Source organism: Macrosteles quadrilineatus, unplaced genomic scaffold, assembly GCF_028750875.1.
Source record: "Macrosteles quadrilineatus isolate MER2022 unplaced genomic scaffold, UCM_ALF_1.0 Scaffold_8__2_contigs__length_117827958, whole genome shotgun sequence".
Taxonomy (NCBI): Eukaryota; Metazoa; Arthropoda; class Insecta; order Hemiptera; family Cicadellidae; genus Macrosteles; species Macrosteles quadrilineatus.
In genome coordinates, this window is record NW_026542601.1 from 84,377,825 (window position 1) to 84,390,311 (window position 12,487).

The 12,487-nt window shown below is 35.5% G+C and overlaps 1 protein-coding gene across 1 annotated transcript in view; it reads right to left on the reverse strand.

Annotated features, from left to right (window-relative positions):
* Window positions 1-1,380: 1,380 nt before the first annotated feature.
* The window catches only part of LOC129000790 (alpha-tocopherol transfer protein-like), a 47,797-nt gene continuing 36,690 nt past the window's right edge, over window positions 1,381-12,487 (reverse strand). The window contains exons 3-7 of the mRNA XM_054427792.1: window positions 11,889-12,042; window positions 8,601-8,794; window positions 6,828-6,938; window positions 5,454-5,604; window positions 1,381-1,581 (exon numbers count right to left, since the gene is read on the reverse strand). Of these exons, the coding sequence (XP_054283767.1) occupies window positions 1,532-1,581; window positions 5,454-5,604; window positions 6,828-6,938; window positions 8,601-8,794; window positions 11,889-12,042 (660 nt within the window). The 3' untranslated portion in view covers window positions 1,381-1,531. The remainder of the gene's footprint in view (window positions 1,582-5,453; window positions 5,605-6,827; window positions 6,939-8,600; window positions 8,795-11,888; window positions 12,043-12,487) is intronic.

Below are 12,487 nucleotides of genomic sequence, written 5' to 3' on the forward strand. Positions count from 1 at the left end.
TGTAGTATATTTCATCACTAGGGCAAAAAAGGGACTCATTTTAGCCCGAGCTCAAGTTTAACGATCAAGGATTTGCCTGCCTAATACCTTATCATAACTAATAACAATATACAGGGTGTCCAGCTTCTACTAGGACAAAATTTACCAGATTATTTGGGAGGTCAAAACAAGCAAAAAATGCAATACATGTGTCCTATATCGAACGGTTGACTGTCTGCCTGTCTCTGTATATTTTACAAAAAAAAAAAACATTCAAACATAATTTGATATAGGAAACATTTTGTTTTGCATTTTTTGGCTTGTTTTGACCTCCCAAATAATCTGGTAAAGTTTGTCCTTGTGGAAGATGGACACACCCTGTATAGTAAAATCTGCTATCATAGCTGTTAAGTGTTTATCAATTCTAAGCTTGACGATATTGTTACGGTCTTACGAGCTTTCTACATACAGAGTATATAACATGCGAGTTATTTTTGTCCGCCTTGAATTTTTTCACCCAGGTTAAATGGTCTGAAACTTTAAATAAATTAATAGCAACTATAATTGATCTATCTACACCTCAATGTACCCATAGTCCATAAGAAATATGGTTTCATAAGTTTAAAATTAAGATTTCAATTTTACAATGAATATTAAATGTTTTACTTTATTTTTCTTTAGGGTGATTGATTGAGAATAGTTGGATTGAACAAACTATTGAGTCCATTCCTAAATGACCCATTTGTGAATGACAATTGTCTTATCTAGCAGATTGTGTGTCTAAACTAGTGCCCAGTTTTGTCTAGAGATGACACAGTGGAAAGAAGTGCAGAAGATCAAGATCCAATCTTCAGCTTTGAAAGACTTCCTGCAGCGGAAGACCGTATTTCTCAGAAACTGCTAGACTTCCTCTTCCTCTTTGCCAAACTAAGTTGGACACTGGTGTTTACATGCAGCCTAAAGGCAAACACTATCATTCTATCTTTTCCATTATTTGGTTGTACAAATTCAACAATTATTTTTCTTTGTACTCACATAAACTTGTAATACTTGTCATTGGATAGACTGAGTCAGAAAAAAGTTGGGGGCGATTCACTGCCCAAGGGGTGTCCCATCTTGTAATTAATAAAGAGAGTAGAGAGGCCTCTTCTCTAAGTACTCCTTTAATGTATCGTATCTTAAAAGCCTTCGGGTTCTGATTATTCACCTCATCCGGTAGTGCATTATAGATCTTCAGGACTGACTAAGGATAGGCATGTTGTGTCCGACTAAGGCGACATCAGGGTATGTCTAAATCACTAGCTCTACGGGTACCGTGGTCATGTACGTTCGAGCCCTCTTTTTACCGTGGATTTCTGATATCCCAACTGACAAGGGTTTTCAATCCATCAATCAATACTCCAGTATTTAAATTTAATTTTATTACAATAATAATAATAATCACAAATAATTAAAAATACAATGTTATACCTATGGTAAAAAATACATCTGTGAAGTTCAATAGAGAACTTCTAATTTCATTATGCTTTCACTGTGATAACTTCAGCCTTCCTCATCTTTTCTTGCCTTTTTGCTTAGTGATGTATCCATACTCTGAAGTTTCTGCAACAAACAGTGATATTTTAGTAGTTTGTAGTTTGTTGTTGTATTGAAATATTTAAATTATTGGGATATCTTAACTACGATAATTTATTAATAGTGTCTAATAACAAAGGTAAAGTCTTTGTATGTAGATAAAGATGTCAATTATATTCCCTCGTAGTACAATTTTACTACAAAATACCGTATGTAGTTTATATAATTGTAATTTTACTACAAAGATTAAGTAGTTGGCCAATCTGTCTAAATGATGGCAGGGTATCCTGGTTGTTTACATCATACTACTAAAATTAGCATAACATGTTGTAGTTGTTTCCAATTTGATACAGTATACAGTTGCTGAGCTCCTATGTAAAAACATCCAGAGAACATACAGGATTTGTTTCTGCTGTATGATTGTACTTCCATTGTGCTGTCACGGAACATACCCCCAAGTGTTTTATAGTGTAAGAAAATCCCTAGACACATAATTTGTTGCTTGCAAGACAAAGGGGCGTCAGGACATAGGCTTTACAATTTTTTGTATGTACCACAGACAAAAAGAATTAAATATAGACTTTCAGCCGTGGTGCGGTAACCATGGTTACCACAGGTTCTGGCGCACACAGATGGGAGTGCCGTGTAGTTACGTAGTGCGTACACCGTAACTACATGGCGCTCCCAGTGGTGTGCACCAGAATCTATGGTACCGCAGCACAGCTGACGGTCTATATTTAATTCTTTTTGTCCATATACAGGGTGATCAACTCAAGGAGGCCACCATTGGGATATCGGAAACGGTAAGAATTAGAGAAAACTTTAAACGGGAGACATTCCTTAATTTGTGACGCAAAATTCTAGGGGGGGAATAAACTGGTATTCACCTAAGTCAGGCTAGGCCTACCCTAGAACCGGCCACACTCAAATTTCTTCCCCGGAGTGCTCAGAAGGAGCCGAGAAAAATCCAGGGGTCGATACGAAGGTGTCACGGCTTTGACTGATCAATTTATTTAAATTTAATCGAAGGCTCAGAGCTCTAGAAGCGCTCAGGAAATCCTACAGACGCTCAGTAGGAGCTATTTCATCCTCACCTTCGCTAGCGTGTTTTGGAGAATTTTGCCTAACTTTTGAATGACTCTGTAGGGCCAACGAGTATTCAATCTTAAGCCAGTATGAGTATGATTCAATTACTCGTAATGAACTTTAAAATAATTAGCTGAAGACGTTGGTAATTGATCTAATATCGAATAAAAGGCAAAACAATTCCCACAGAGTCGTCGGGGCCTAATTAATACAATTGGACGGAGAATTTATCGTGATGTCGTTTAAAATAGATTTAATATTAATTTACGTAGCTGATTGTTCAAATCAGCCTGCTCCCAAGACTTGATTCTTTCACCCGCCAAAGACGGGGTTTAGAACTTAGACGACAAGTCTCGGGGTATTAAAACGTCGAGTCAATTAAAATGATATAAGTAATAATTACTCGTTAAGCTAACGGAGAAATCGTAATTTCGAAACTAATGAATTAAAATTAAATAAACGATAGCCACCGCTAGTCACTGGCAGACAGGAACTGGCGGGTTTAAGACTCGAGTTAGCGGAAACTAAGTTATTAAAATTTAGATAATTCGAATCGGTAATTTAAGAAAACGAAAAAGTAAAATAAGTTAAGTATGCGTATAATAAAGATAAAACAAAAATAACGTGAAACGTAAAAAGGAGCCTAACTGGTGTGTTAGCTAACCTTCGTAATCGAATCGTAGGGTCGTATTCGTAAGTCGTGTGTGAGCTAGTCGGCGGTCAAACAGGGAATAATCTTGTCTTGTCCGACTCAAATCATGATTTCCTCGGTCGAGGCTTAATCGCTCTGGTGGTGAGTTTGAGAACTAGCCAACAGCTGATCGGAAATTCACCTGTTGAGCCGGTCTAGTTGTCGTCTGTCGTTGGTCAACAAACACCATTTCGAGGTTAAGTGATGTTGTCATCGGCGTTAAATATTCGTAAAATCGGTCGTTTTAACTTTATTATGTGAAACGAAGTGCTATTATGAATAAATATATCGTTGTGGGTGTGTTTGTGTACTTCACTATTATTAAAAGTAGGCCTACGTTCTTTGGCCCATAGCCCAAGCTATGGCCAACACATAGGCCTAGGAGTAGGCTATTGTGGTTAAAAATCGGGTAAGTTCTGGTGTTCATTTATTCGTAGTACGTTTTTACCCCCCTTAAAATTTGGTACCTTACAAATTTTTTGTGGCAGTTAAAAATATGATTTTAGTTTTTCAAAATTCTGCCGCCATTTTCCAAAATGGCGGCCAACTTTGAAATTTCTTACGGAACACCCTGTATTTTATCATGTTTTAGGATAGAACATGCAATTTAAAAACTTTTTTATTCTTGACATTTTTTCAATAAACCCACTCGTTTAGGAGTTACAGCCTATGGAAAAATGAGCTACATTTTACATCATGTAGCTCCAAAAAAAGTAGGTTTATAGCGAAAATGCGAAGAGAAAATAAGTCTTAAAATTGCCTCCACATTCCAAAAAGTCCATAAAATTCGTTAAAAATATTAATTATATTATTTAAAAATGGCGGCCATTTTCCAAAATGGCGGCAAGCTTGAAAAGTGGAAAACTGTGTATTTTATGGTCTTAATGGAATGTGGATGCAATTTTAAGACTTATTTGACTTATTTACTCTTCGCATTTTCGCTATAAACCTACTTTTTTGGAGCTACATGATGTAAAATGTACACCGGAAGTCATTTTTCCATAGGCTGTAACTCATAAACGAGTGGGTTTATCGAAAAAATGTCAAGAATTAAAAAGTTTTTAAATTGCATGTTTTATCCGAAAACATGATAAAATACAGGGTGTTCTGTAAGAAATTTCAAAGTTGGCCGCCATTTTGGAAAATGGCGGCAGAATTTTGAAAAACTAAAATCATATTTTTAACTGCCACAAAAAATTAAGGAATGTCTCCTGTTTAAAGTTTTCTCTAATTCTTACCGTTTCCGATATCCCAATGGTAGCCTCCTTGAGTTGATCACCCTGTATACTTACGCCCCTTTTACTTGCATGCGATAAATTTTCATCTGAATCAAACTTATACTAGACATATCCGCTTTTACAAAATATTGTAGTTGTAAATAGATGTAGTATTTTATTGTAGTATAGAATTCAAACCGCAAATGGGATTTTGTTCTACAGTAAAAAGTCGATAAAAAGACTCTGATGAGGATTATCAAATGAGACTTGTTATCAAGGTTGACTTCTTTTCGAAGTTTTAAATAACATGTGATTAGAGGTTAAATAAATTCAATATAATTTGAAAATGACACCGAATTTCAAAATTGTTATCGAGGTTGCACTGTATAGTTAGATTTGAAATGCTCATGAATGTAAATTTCTTTACTCATTTGAAGAAAAGCTGGACTGAGACTAAATACTCATCCAACTCCACTTTATATATGCTTAAAGAAAACATGCTTTTACCAAAAACTAATATTTTTACTGGAGGATTTGAAATAAAAAATCTTGTTTGTAACATTGTTCTAAAAAAATCATTGATTTTCATATCAGATACTTCAAAGATTCAGATACTTCTGTCATTCGCCTATTGGATCTGATGATGATTTGAGTGTCCAATCGAAAACGATCACCACTTACCATCTTTTATGTATATTTATTAACCCTCTTGTGAGTAACAGTATAGGCGTAATACATGTTTTAAGTGTTATAAGACGTTTCTTATACTTCAAAACGTTGTAAACCTTCAAGTGATTATATTTCAACAACAAACAAAGCTTTTACGTTTAAAAAAAAAAAATACGTCTACATAGTTCTTAGGCATAGAAATATATTGTAGTAACAATATTTGTAAAATAACTTACTTCGATACTTGTCCTCGTACAGGCTGAGCAGTCTGTGCAGTTCGATGCCTTGGTCTGATGGCAGGTACATGTCACCTCCATACTGCGTCGGAACGAACTTGGAGTCTATGTGGCTCAGCAGCGAACTGCGGTCTTCACCGTGGAAGTGTATCTGGAAATTATTTTGGATTTGTACTACATTGCTAGAAAATTGGTTTACAGGGAAAGTAGTTCTGGACACTCATAGAAGAACACAAGACATGATTCCCTTGTTTTAAAAGGTCCAAAACACCAACCAGCAAGCTAGCTCTTTAAAAATGTTGGCTTTGTTGTATGTCTTTGCTGTATCTCAGCTTGTAGTAAGAATTTGATTTTAGCTTGGGAACAGTTTTTTAGTTCTTCCAATTAGGTAAATGACATCAACTAAGGCAATGTCAACGAAAATTGAAAATGCTTTAAAAATACTTCTCTTTCATCTTTCTCATTTTGAGTCATTAACCATAAAACAAACAAACATTAACCTAAAGAAACAAAAAATAATTGGAGGCTGTTCATAAGACATGCAAAAATACACAAAGATTATAAACATTTGTTCGTTCTTTGATTTTGATTCTTTGTGAAAATGTCTATTCAAATCTAAGATTAAATGTCCTCCTGAATCTAAAATGTTAAGTCCTTCTGCGTGTGTACCAAAATGTGTAGATTTTGGAGCCCTACATGGACTGGTGTTGGCAACACGAGCGCAATCTCTTATCGCCATTTCCTTCTTTGTTATCTAGACCTCTGTGGGTTCTTGGTTTTTCTGGCAGCAAATAGAAAAATGACTTGGTAACTGGTGTTTATTCATACAAACCCCACGTGGGACATGTGATATTGGAAAAGTACTTTCCGTTACCATTCCACTGGAAACTTCGATGGTAGTCTGGCATCCTTGTTTGTTATGATAATGTACGTGTCACATGTTCCATAATGGAAGGATACTTTTTCACTGAAGAAATGTATTCTTCCTCAGACATTAATGCACTTGATAGGGCTTGAAGGCTACAGAAGAAAAAAACACAACAGGACTTCAATGCCACTGCCACTGAGAACCCTTGCGTCACCTGACCCGGAGTGTTCTACGTGAGCGTTGCTAGCAACACCAGCAGCAGCAGCACTTTCCGAGCAGGAAGATACAAAATGGTTTTAAATTAATTTCTAAATAAGCTTGCATGACACGCAACGCACACTGCCAAAGCGTTGCTTTTGTTGCTTACCAAGAATGTTCCTATGCTTATACATTGGTTTGAAATTTTGTCGCTCCCGTCGTCTTACTCCTGACGCCCTTGCAGGAAGGGGCCTAAGTCAACTAATGAATAAACTAATTTCCTAAATACATATACAGTACACACTTACCCTATTCCTTAGCTTCTCTCGAAGAAATGGTTTGAATATGTTGAATAGCATGTTGAATATGTATGGCTGATTAACTATGTGGATTGCCTTGATTCGGCAAGGGATGAGATCCTAAAAACAAATTTAAAGGTTTATTCTTATGTAGTCAAATAGACCTACTAATTCCTTAAAAGTACATATACAAATTGAAACTATTCAGACAGTAACCACTTTTAAACTTCACTGTATTTGCTGGATTTGCTCATCTTAAATGGGCTCTCAAATTTGAATATTACCTTTGACTATAAATACTACCCTCAAACAAACAAAAATCACAGCTAACATTTCTTATTTCAGTTATCAAACACCATTATATGGTAGCAGTAATGGAAGTATCTATTATATTATTAAAGTGATACAATCAAATTTTATGTAAACGGTTAAGGTTAGAGTGTGTAGATTTGCCGAAAAGTATTGATATGGACGAATTTCCTAAGGGCTCTGCCCCACAGGCTGATTTCCAAAGGGCTACGCCTGGCATGCTTTCAATTTTTAAATGATTTAATTTCATTTAGTTAATTAAACAGCTGGTCAGTATAATGAACAGTGTTTGTTTATTTACTCGAAAAAGATGTTTTGTGAGCTATGTAGATTGAGGAGGGTTATGTTTGGTTTTAAAGTGAGGTTGTATACGTTTTGTAAAGTATTGCTGAAAGTTTAATTTTTTTTTTTATTCAAGAGTAAGCTACATGTCAAGAGGCTTGACTAAAATTGAAGAATTATGGTAAAACATGTCATTTATGAAGCATTAATATGAAGCAATTGATGCTTTTGGTACACTAAGGTATGTTGTCATATTCTTAGGGATCTATTAACATCAAAAGTAGGGGTTTGAAAGTAAGTAGGTTTACGCTTTTAAATCAGTTTATATTTCCAAACTAAATCATAGAGTTGCTGTATTTTAAAACACACATCAGCACAGCTTTAATAGCTAGGTCACATTTTCTTCCCGTTGCAAAGCACGGGTAGCTTGTTTATATTTATTTTAAGGAAAATTAATATGAAACACTGATTTTTACTGGTGTGCTACCATACCGACTGATTATATAGTGCTTGATTCAAATCGGTATAATGCTAGTCAAAGATCAAAAGTACAGTCATCAGCTCATCAGAAGATGACTCTTAATTTTATTTATATCCACATTGGTCGACTCTTTACTATATAATTCAGTGGGTCACAATATTCTAATTTATTTATTGTTTATGTCTTTATTGTTTATCCATTGAGTGTACGACTATCAGAAGATTTTTTTGTTTTCTTATGAAACTTAAATGCAATTGAGTGTGCATTATCGGATCTTCAATTATTCAATCTTTCATGATATCCGTTTTTCTGCAGACGATCAATTACTGTGAAATTTTTGCACTGTTTCAATGTGATTTGCCTGTAGCGAGTACAAATGGACAACTCCTTTTGCCTGTGCGTAATCAGAAGCGGACTTTTCTCATACCTCCATACTTAACTGATATCCCCGCATATCTTAGTTGCTTTGAACATGCTGGGGACGAGTGAGTGAGTAGACAGTCAGGCATTGTGTTGTACAATTTCATAGAGTAGATTTTTGCCTATCCAACCCCACAAAACCTGGCTGGTTTTGCTCAATATCATCAGGATAGTCAAATCTGCACTACATGTTAAGCAAAAAACTATACAGTTATAACAACTGTTATGTAGGTGGAGTTCAAAATTCAAAACCACCGAGTGATTTAAATAAGTAATGATATATGTTGTACCTGGACCCACTCCACCAGCATGCTGGCGAAGCCCGGGCTAAACTGCCACACGTGGTGTAGAGAGAGACCTTGCAGGTCTACGAGAACGATGGCACCAGAGATCTGAGTCCGTGGCTCCAAGATGGCTGCCTCCAGAATCATCAGAATTCCTCGTAGCAGCTCCACCAGGCTACAGTCCTTCGGCTTCCACTTGTCTGGGGAAAGAGTCAGGAGTGATAAGTGTTATGGAAAACAAAATGTATTTGAACAAAAGAAGAAAATTTATATTTGAAAAGAATTGTAATGACAAAAACATACAACCCAAACAGGAAGAACCAATGGGGTAGGCTTTTATTAATTCCGAATGGTTTAACACCACTGAAAATCAGTTACTTGGAATAAGTGTAAAAAAAAACTACCCGAAATGACATCAAAATCCATCTCAAAATCAAGACAACTCTGTCAAAAGTCCATTTTCCTAATCAACATAGTAACTTAATGAATAAAAAGCTTGAGATTACATAAATGCAGGCTCGCAGTGTGCATGAGATGAGCTGTGGGCCCCGAGAGATATTTGTGCTACCCTTTGCCCCTTCCTTGTGGGTGATTTTACTCTTCCTTGCTCCCCAACAAACCTAAAAGCTCTTGCACCCCTGGGCCCATATTTTTAAAATAACCCTGCATGAATATGCAAGATTTTAAAAATTCATATAGTGGAGGGAATAAAATTTAATTTACTTGAATTATTATTATATTTGTAAAGAGGATTTTTGACAACACGGTTATTACAACACATTTTTTACAACACAAGGCTCAAGGGTACCGGTACTCAGTTAATCATTTTGTCATAAAAATTAATCGTATAACTAAGTACCACAAATCATTATTGGAACCAATAAGGATTCTCCTTCAATTTCGCCTCCTAATAATTAGATTTTAAGTTGATACATGATACTTTTTATTTCATCTTAGTTTCTCAGAGGATTAAAGCCATATTTAGTAAATTTTTAACAAACTTCACATCATGCGTTTTACCTTGTTCATTCCAAAAGGAAGTTATTTCTGTTCTCAGTAAGGAATTAGTTTTCTCCCCATAAAATTGACAAACACTCTAGATATTGTCACTCTGTTTGACCATAAGAATTCCTTTACTTTCTCTTGTGACATTTATGAACCTTTGCCTCAGCCTCCGGCCTAAATTATTACCTGCTTGCAGTTGAAATTGCAGCATCAATTTTCAGAGATTGCAAATGACAGTGTGTTTAATTTAAACGCTACTTTCCAAAAATGTTCAAAATTGTTTCAGGCAAGATTGTGAAAGAAAGGGGGTGAAAGGGGTGTTAGATAACTTTAATTACCGGTATTAACAATTTGGTTTGACCTAAGGTAAAAATGTGTTATGTTTTACACTTTTGTTTTAACACCTAGCAGTTTTTCTATTGAATATTTAGTCTGTTTTATATATATACACGGATTTATCCATAATTTCCTATTTTGCTGATTCTGTTGTGTTACTATTTTAAATGTAGTTTCTTTCCAAATTCCTCCCCAACCGTCTTTTATCTTATGTAAGTCTTGGTAAAATAAAAATTGTAACTGTATGCCCACAAAATGTGTTACAACGTTAGTTTTGGTTTTTATATTTATAACTGTCGTATTCTATAACGTAAAACCACTTTTCAGCCATTCTTAAATCAATATAATACCTGATTTCATAACCACAATATTTAAATTCCCCATATATTTATACTTATTGCTCTCCTTGTTGAATAATGTCCATGTATTATGTAAATAAGATACAATCTTAGGGAACCGGTTTGCTGGGTGTAGGATGGATCTAAATCCAGAGCAGATCTGGTAACTTGACACATATAGCTAGTGAATGTATTGTCTGTGCTTTCAAGTTTTTTGTAACAATGCAAAAAAGTAGTTTCAATTTCTGTAACTTGTAACTGTGTTATCATTGACCGTAACTATCAATGATAGGTATATAATTTAGATATTTTAATTTAAAAAATACTAGAAACAATTTTATAAGCATTGCATGTATTATCCATGAAGACATAAAAACATCTTTCATTGATGAAAAAAATATTACAGTAGACCCCCTCTTATCTGGACTCTATGGCTGAGGCCAGTCCAGAAAACTGGGTTTCCAGTTAAACTCACATCCCCAATATTTAGAAACACTCAAAAACTAACCCAAATATTTTACTCAAATTTGGGAGAGCATTTTATATGTGTGTTTTTTGTGTGATTGTGACTGGTCTCAAATTTGTCTCATGAAAAAGTTGTTTGAGAACTGCCCACTTAATTCCTGCCATTCCCGTCCAGTTAAACTTGCTTGTTGTGCTGATAAAAATTGCCTGGTTAAAGTGATGTCACTGCTGCTGAGTGTAGTCCAGTTAAACCGATGTCTGGTTAAAAAGTGTCCGGATAAGTAGGAGTCTACTGTACAAAACAAAATGAAAATACAGGGTGTTTTTTTAAAAACTTGCATCTTTATTTATGTAAAAACCGCAATAGATAGAAATATGCAGTTTGCGGGAATCATCTATTGACGTAGGGGGACCAATTGTTTTGAATTCAACGTTACATTCATATTCCCCCCCTTTCCCCCCCTGCCCCCAACTTAATTTTTTTAAATAGCAAGGTACCCCTTGTGACATATCAAATGAAAGAGCATGAAAAAAGAAAATGTTTGATGAAAAAAAATTGAAAATCGGTTCATAAATTTGCGAGATATTTCCCCCCCCCCCTACCCGGAACTTAATTTTTTTTTTAATAGCAAGGTACCCCTTGTGACATATCAAATGAAAGAGCATGAGAAAAGAAAACTTTTGGTGAAAAAAATTTAAAATTGGCTAATGAATTTTCGAGATAATCACACCCCTTTTCCCCTACCAATAACTTGTTTTTTAATAGCAAGGTACCGGCCCTTGTGACATATCAAATGAAAAATAAATTTCACCAAACATTTTCTTTTTTCATGCTCTTTTATTTTATATGTCACAAGGGGTACCTTGCTATTAAAAAAAATTACCAAGACTATTGGTACTGTTGGACCTAAGGAGAATCCAAATAGTTTTGTTTGGTTAAAGTAGTCAGAGCTGTGTTTTTAACGTTAAATCATTTGGGACCATACATGTTAAAACATGTAAATGTATTTCAATTTTATCATTCAAATTAGAAAAATTACTAGGTTATACCATTGACTATACACAGACTTTTTTTTGTATAGTCAATGGTTATACATACATTTTTTGTAAAAGATTTAAGGGTGGTCTACAAGAAAAACTGTGACGTTACCTCCCGCCTCCACCATGAGTATACGGCTGCCATGCTGATCCCTGTGGGGCAGTACAGTGAGTAGACAGTTCTGGAACACATTCTTGTCATTGCTTGGCACCAGGTTGCCAAAGTACTTAGGGTGCTTCGGCCGGAACTTGTAGAACTTGCAAATCTGGAATGGAACATCAAATCAGAAGAATCTACATTATATTCTATAATCTTTTTTAAGAGATTGGCGGACTCTTTTAACCTTGCATTTGTCAACCACATAGGCTAAGGACCTGTGTGTGGAAAGTATCCAGCAAAGCAAGGAGTGAGCCACTCCTGCTATATAAGGTGAAGTGTACTGATAAAAAAGTATTGAAGAGTAACAGGATTTGAACCCATGACATTGCTGCCTGAAGTCCGTGGCGCTACAGACTGAGCCAAAGACTCCCCTAATTGTTTCATTACATATCCTTGAAGAATAAGTATTCCTGAGAACCTCAAAACCCTATAATCCCATTGACCATTAGACAAGGGAAAATCTCGGTAATTCAAACAGAACAAGGAAAACACAGTGCAAAGCGTGGGATCTGTCGGATTTCCTGGAGCGTAGCAAGTTGATACAAGCAATT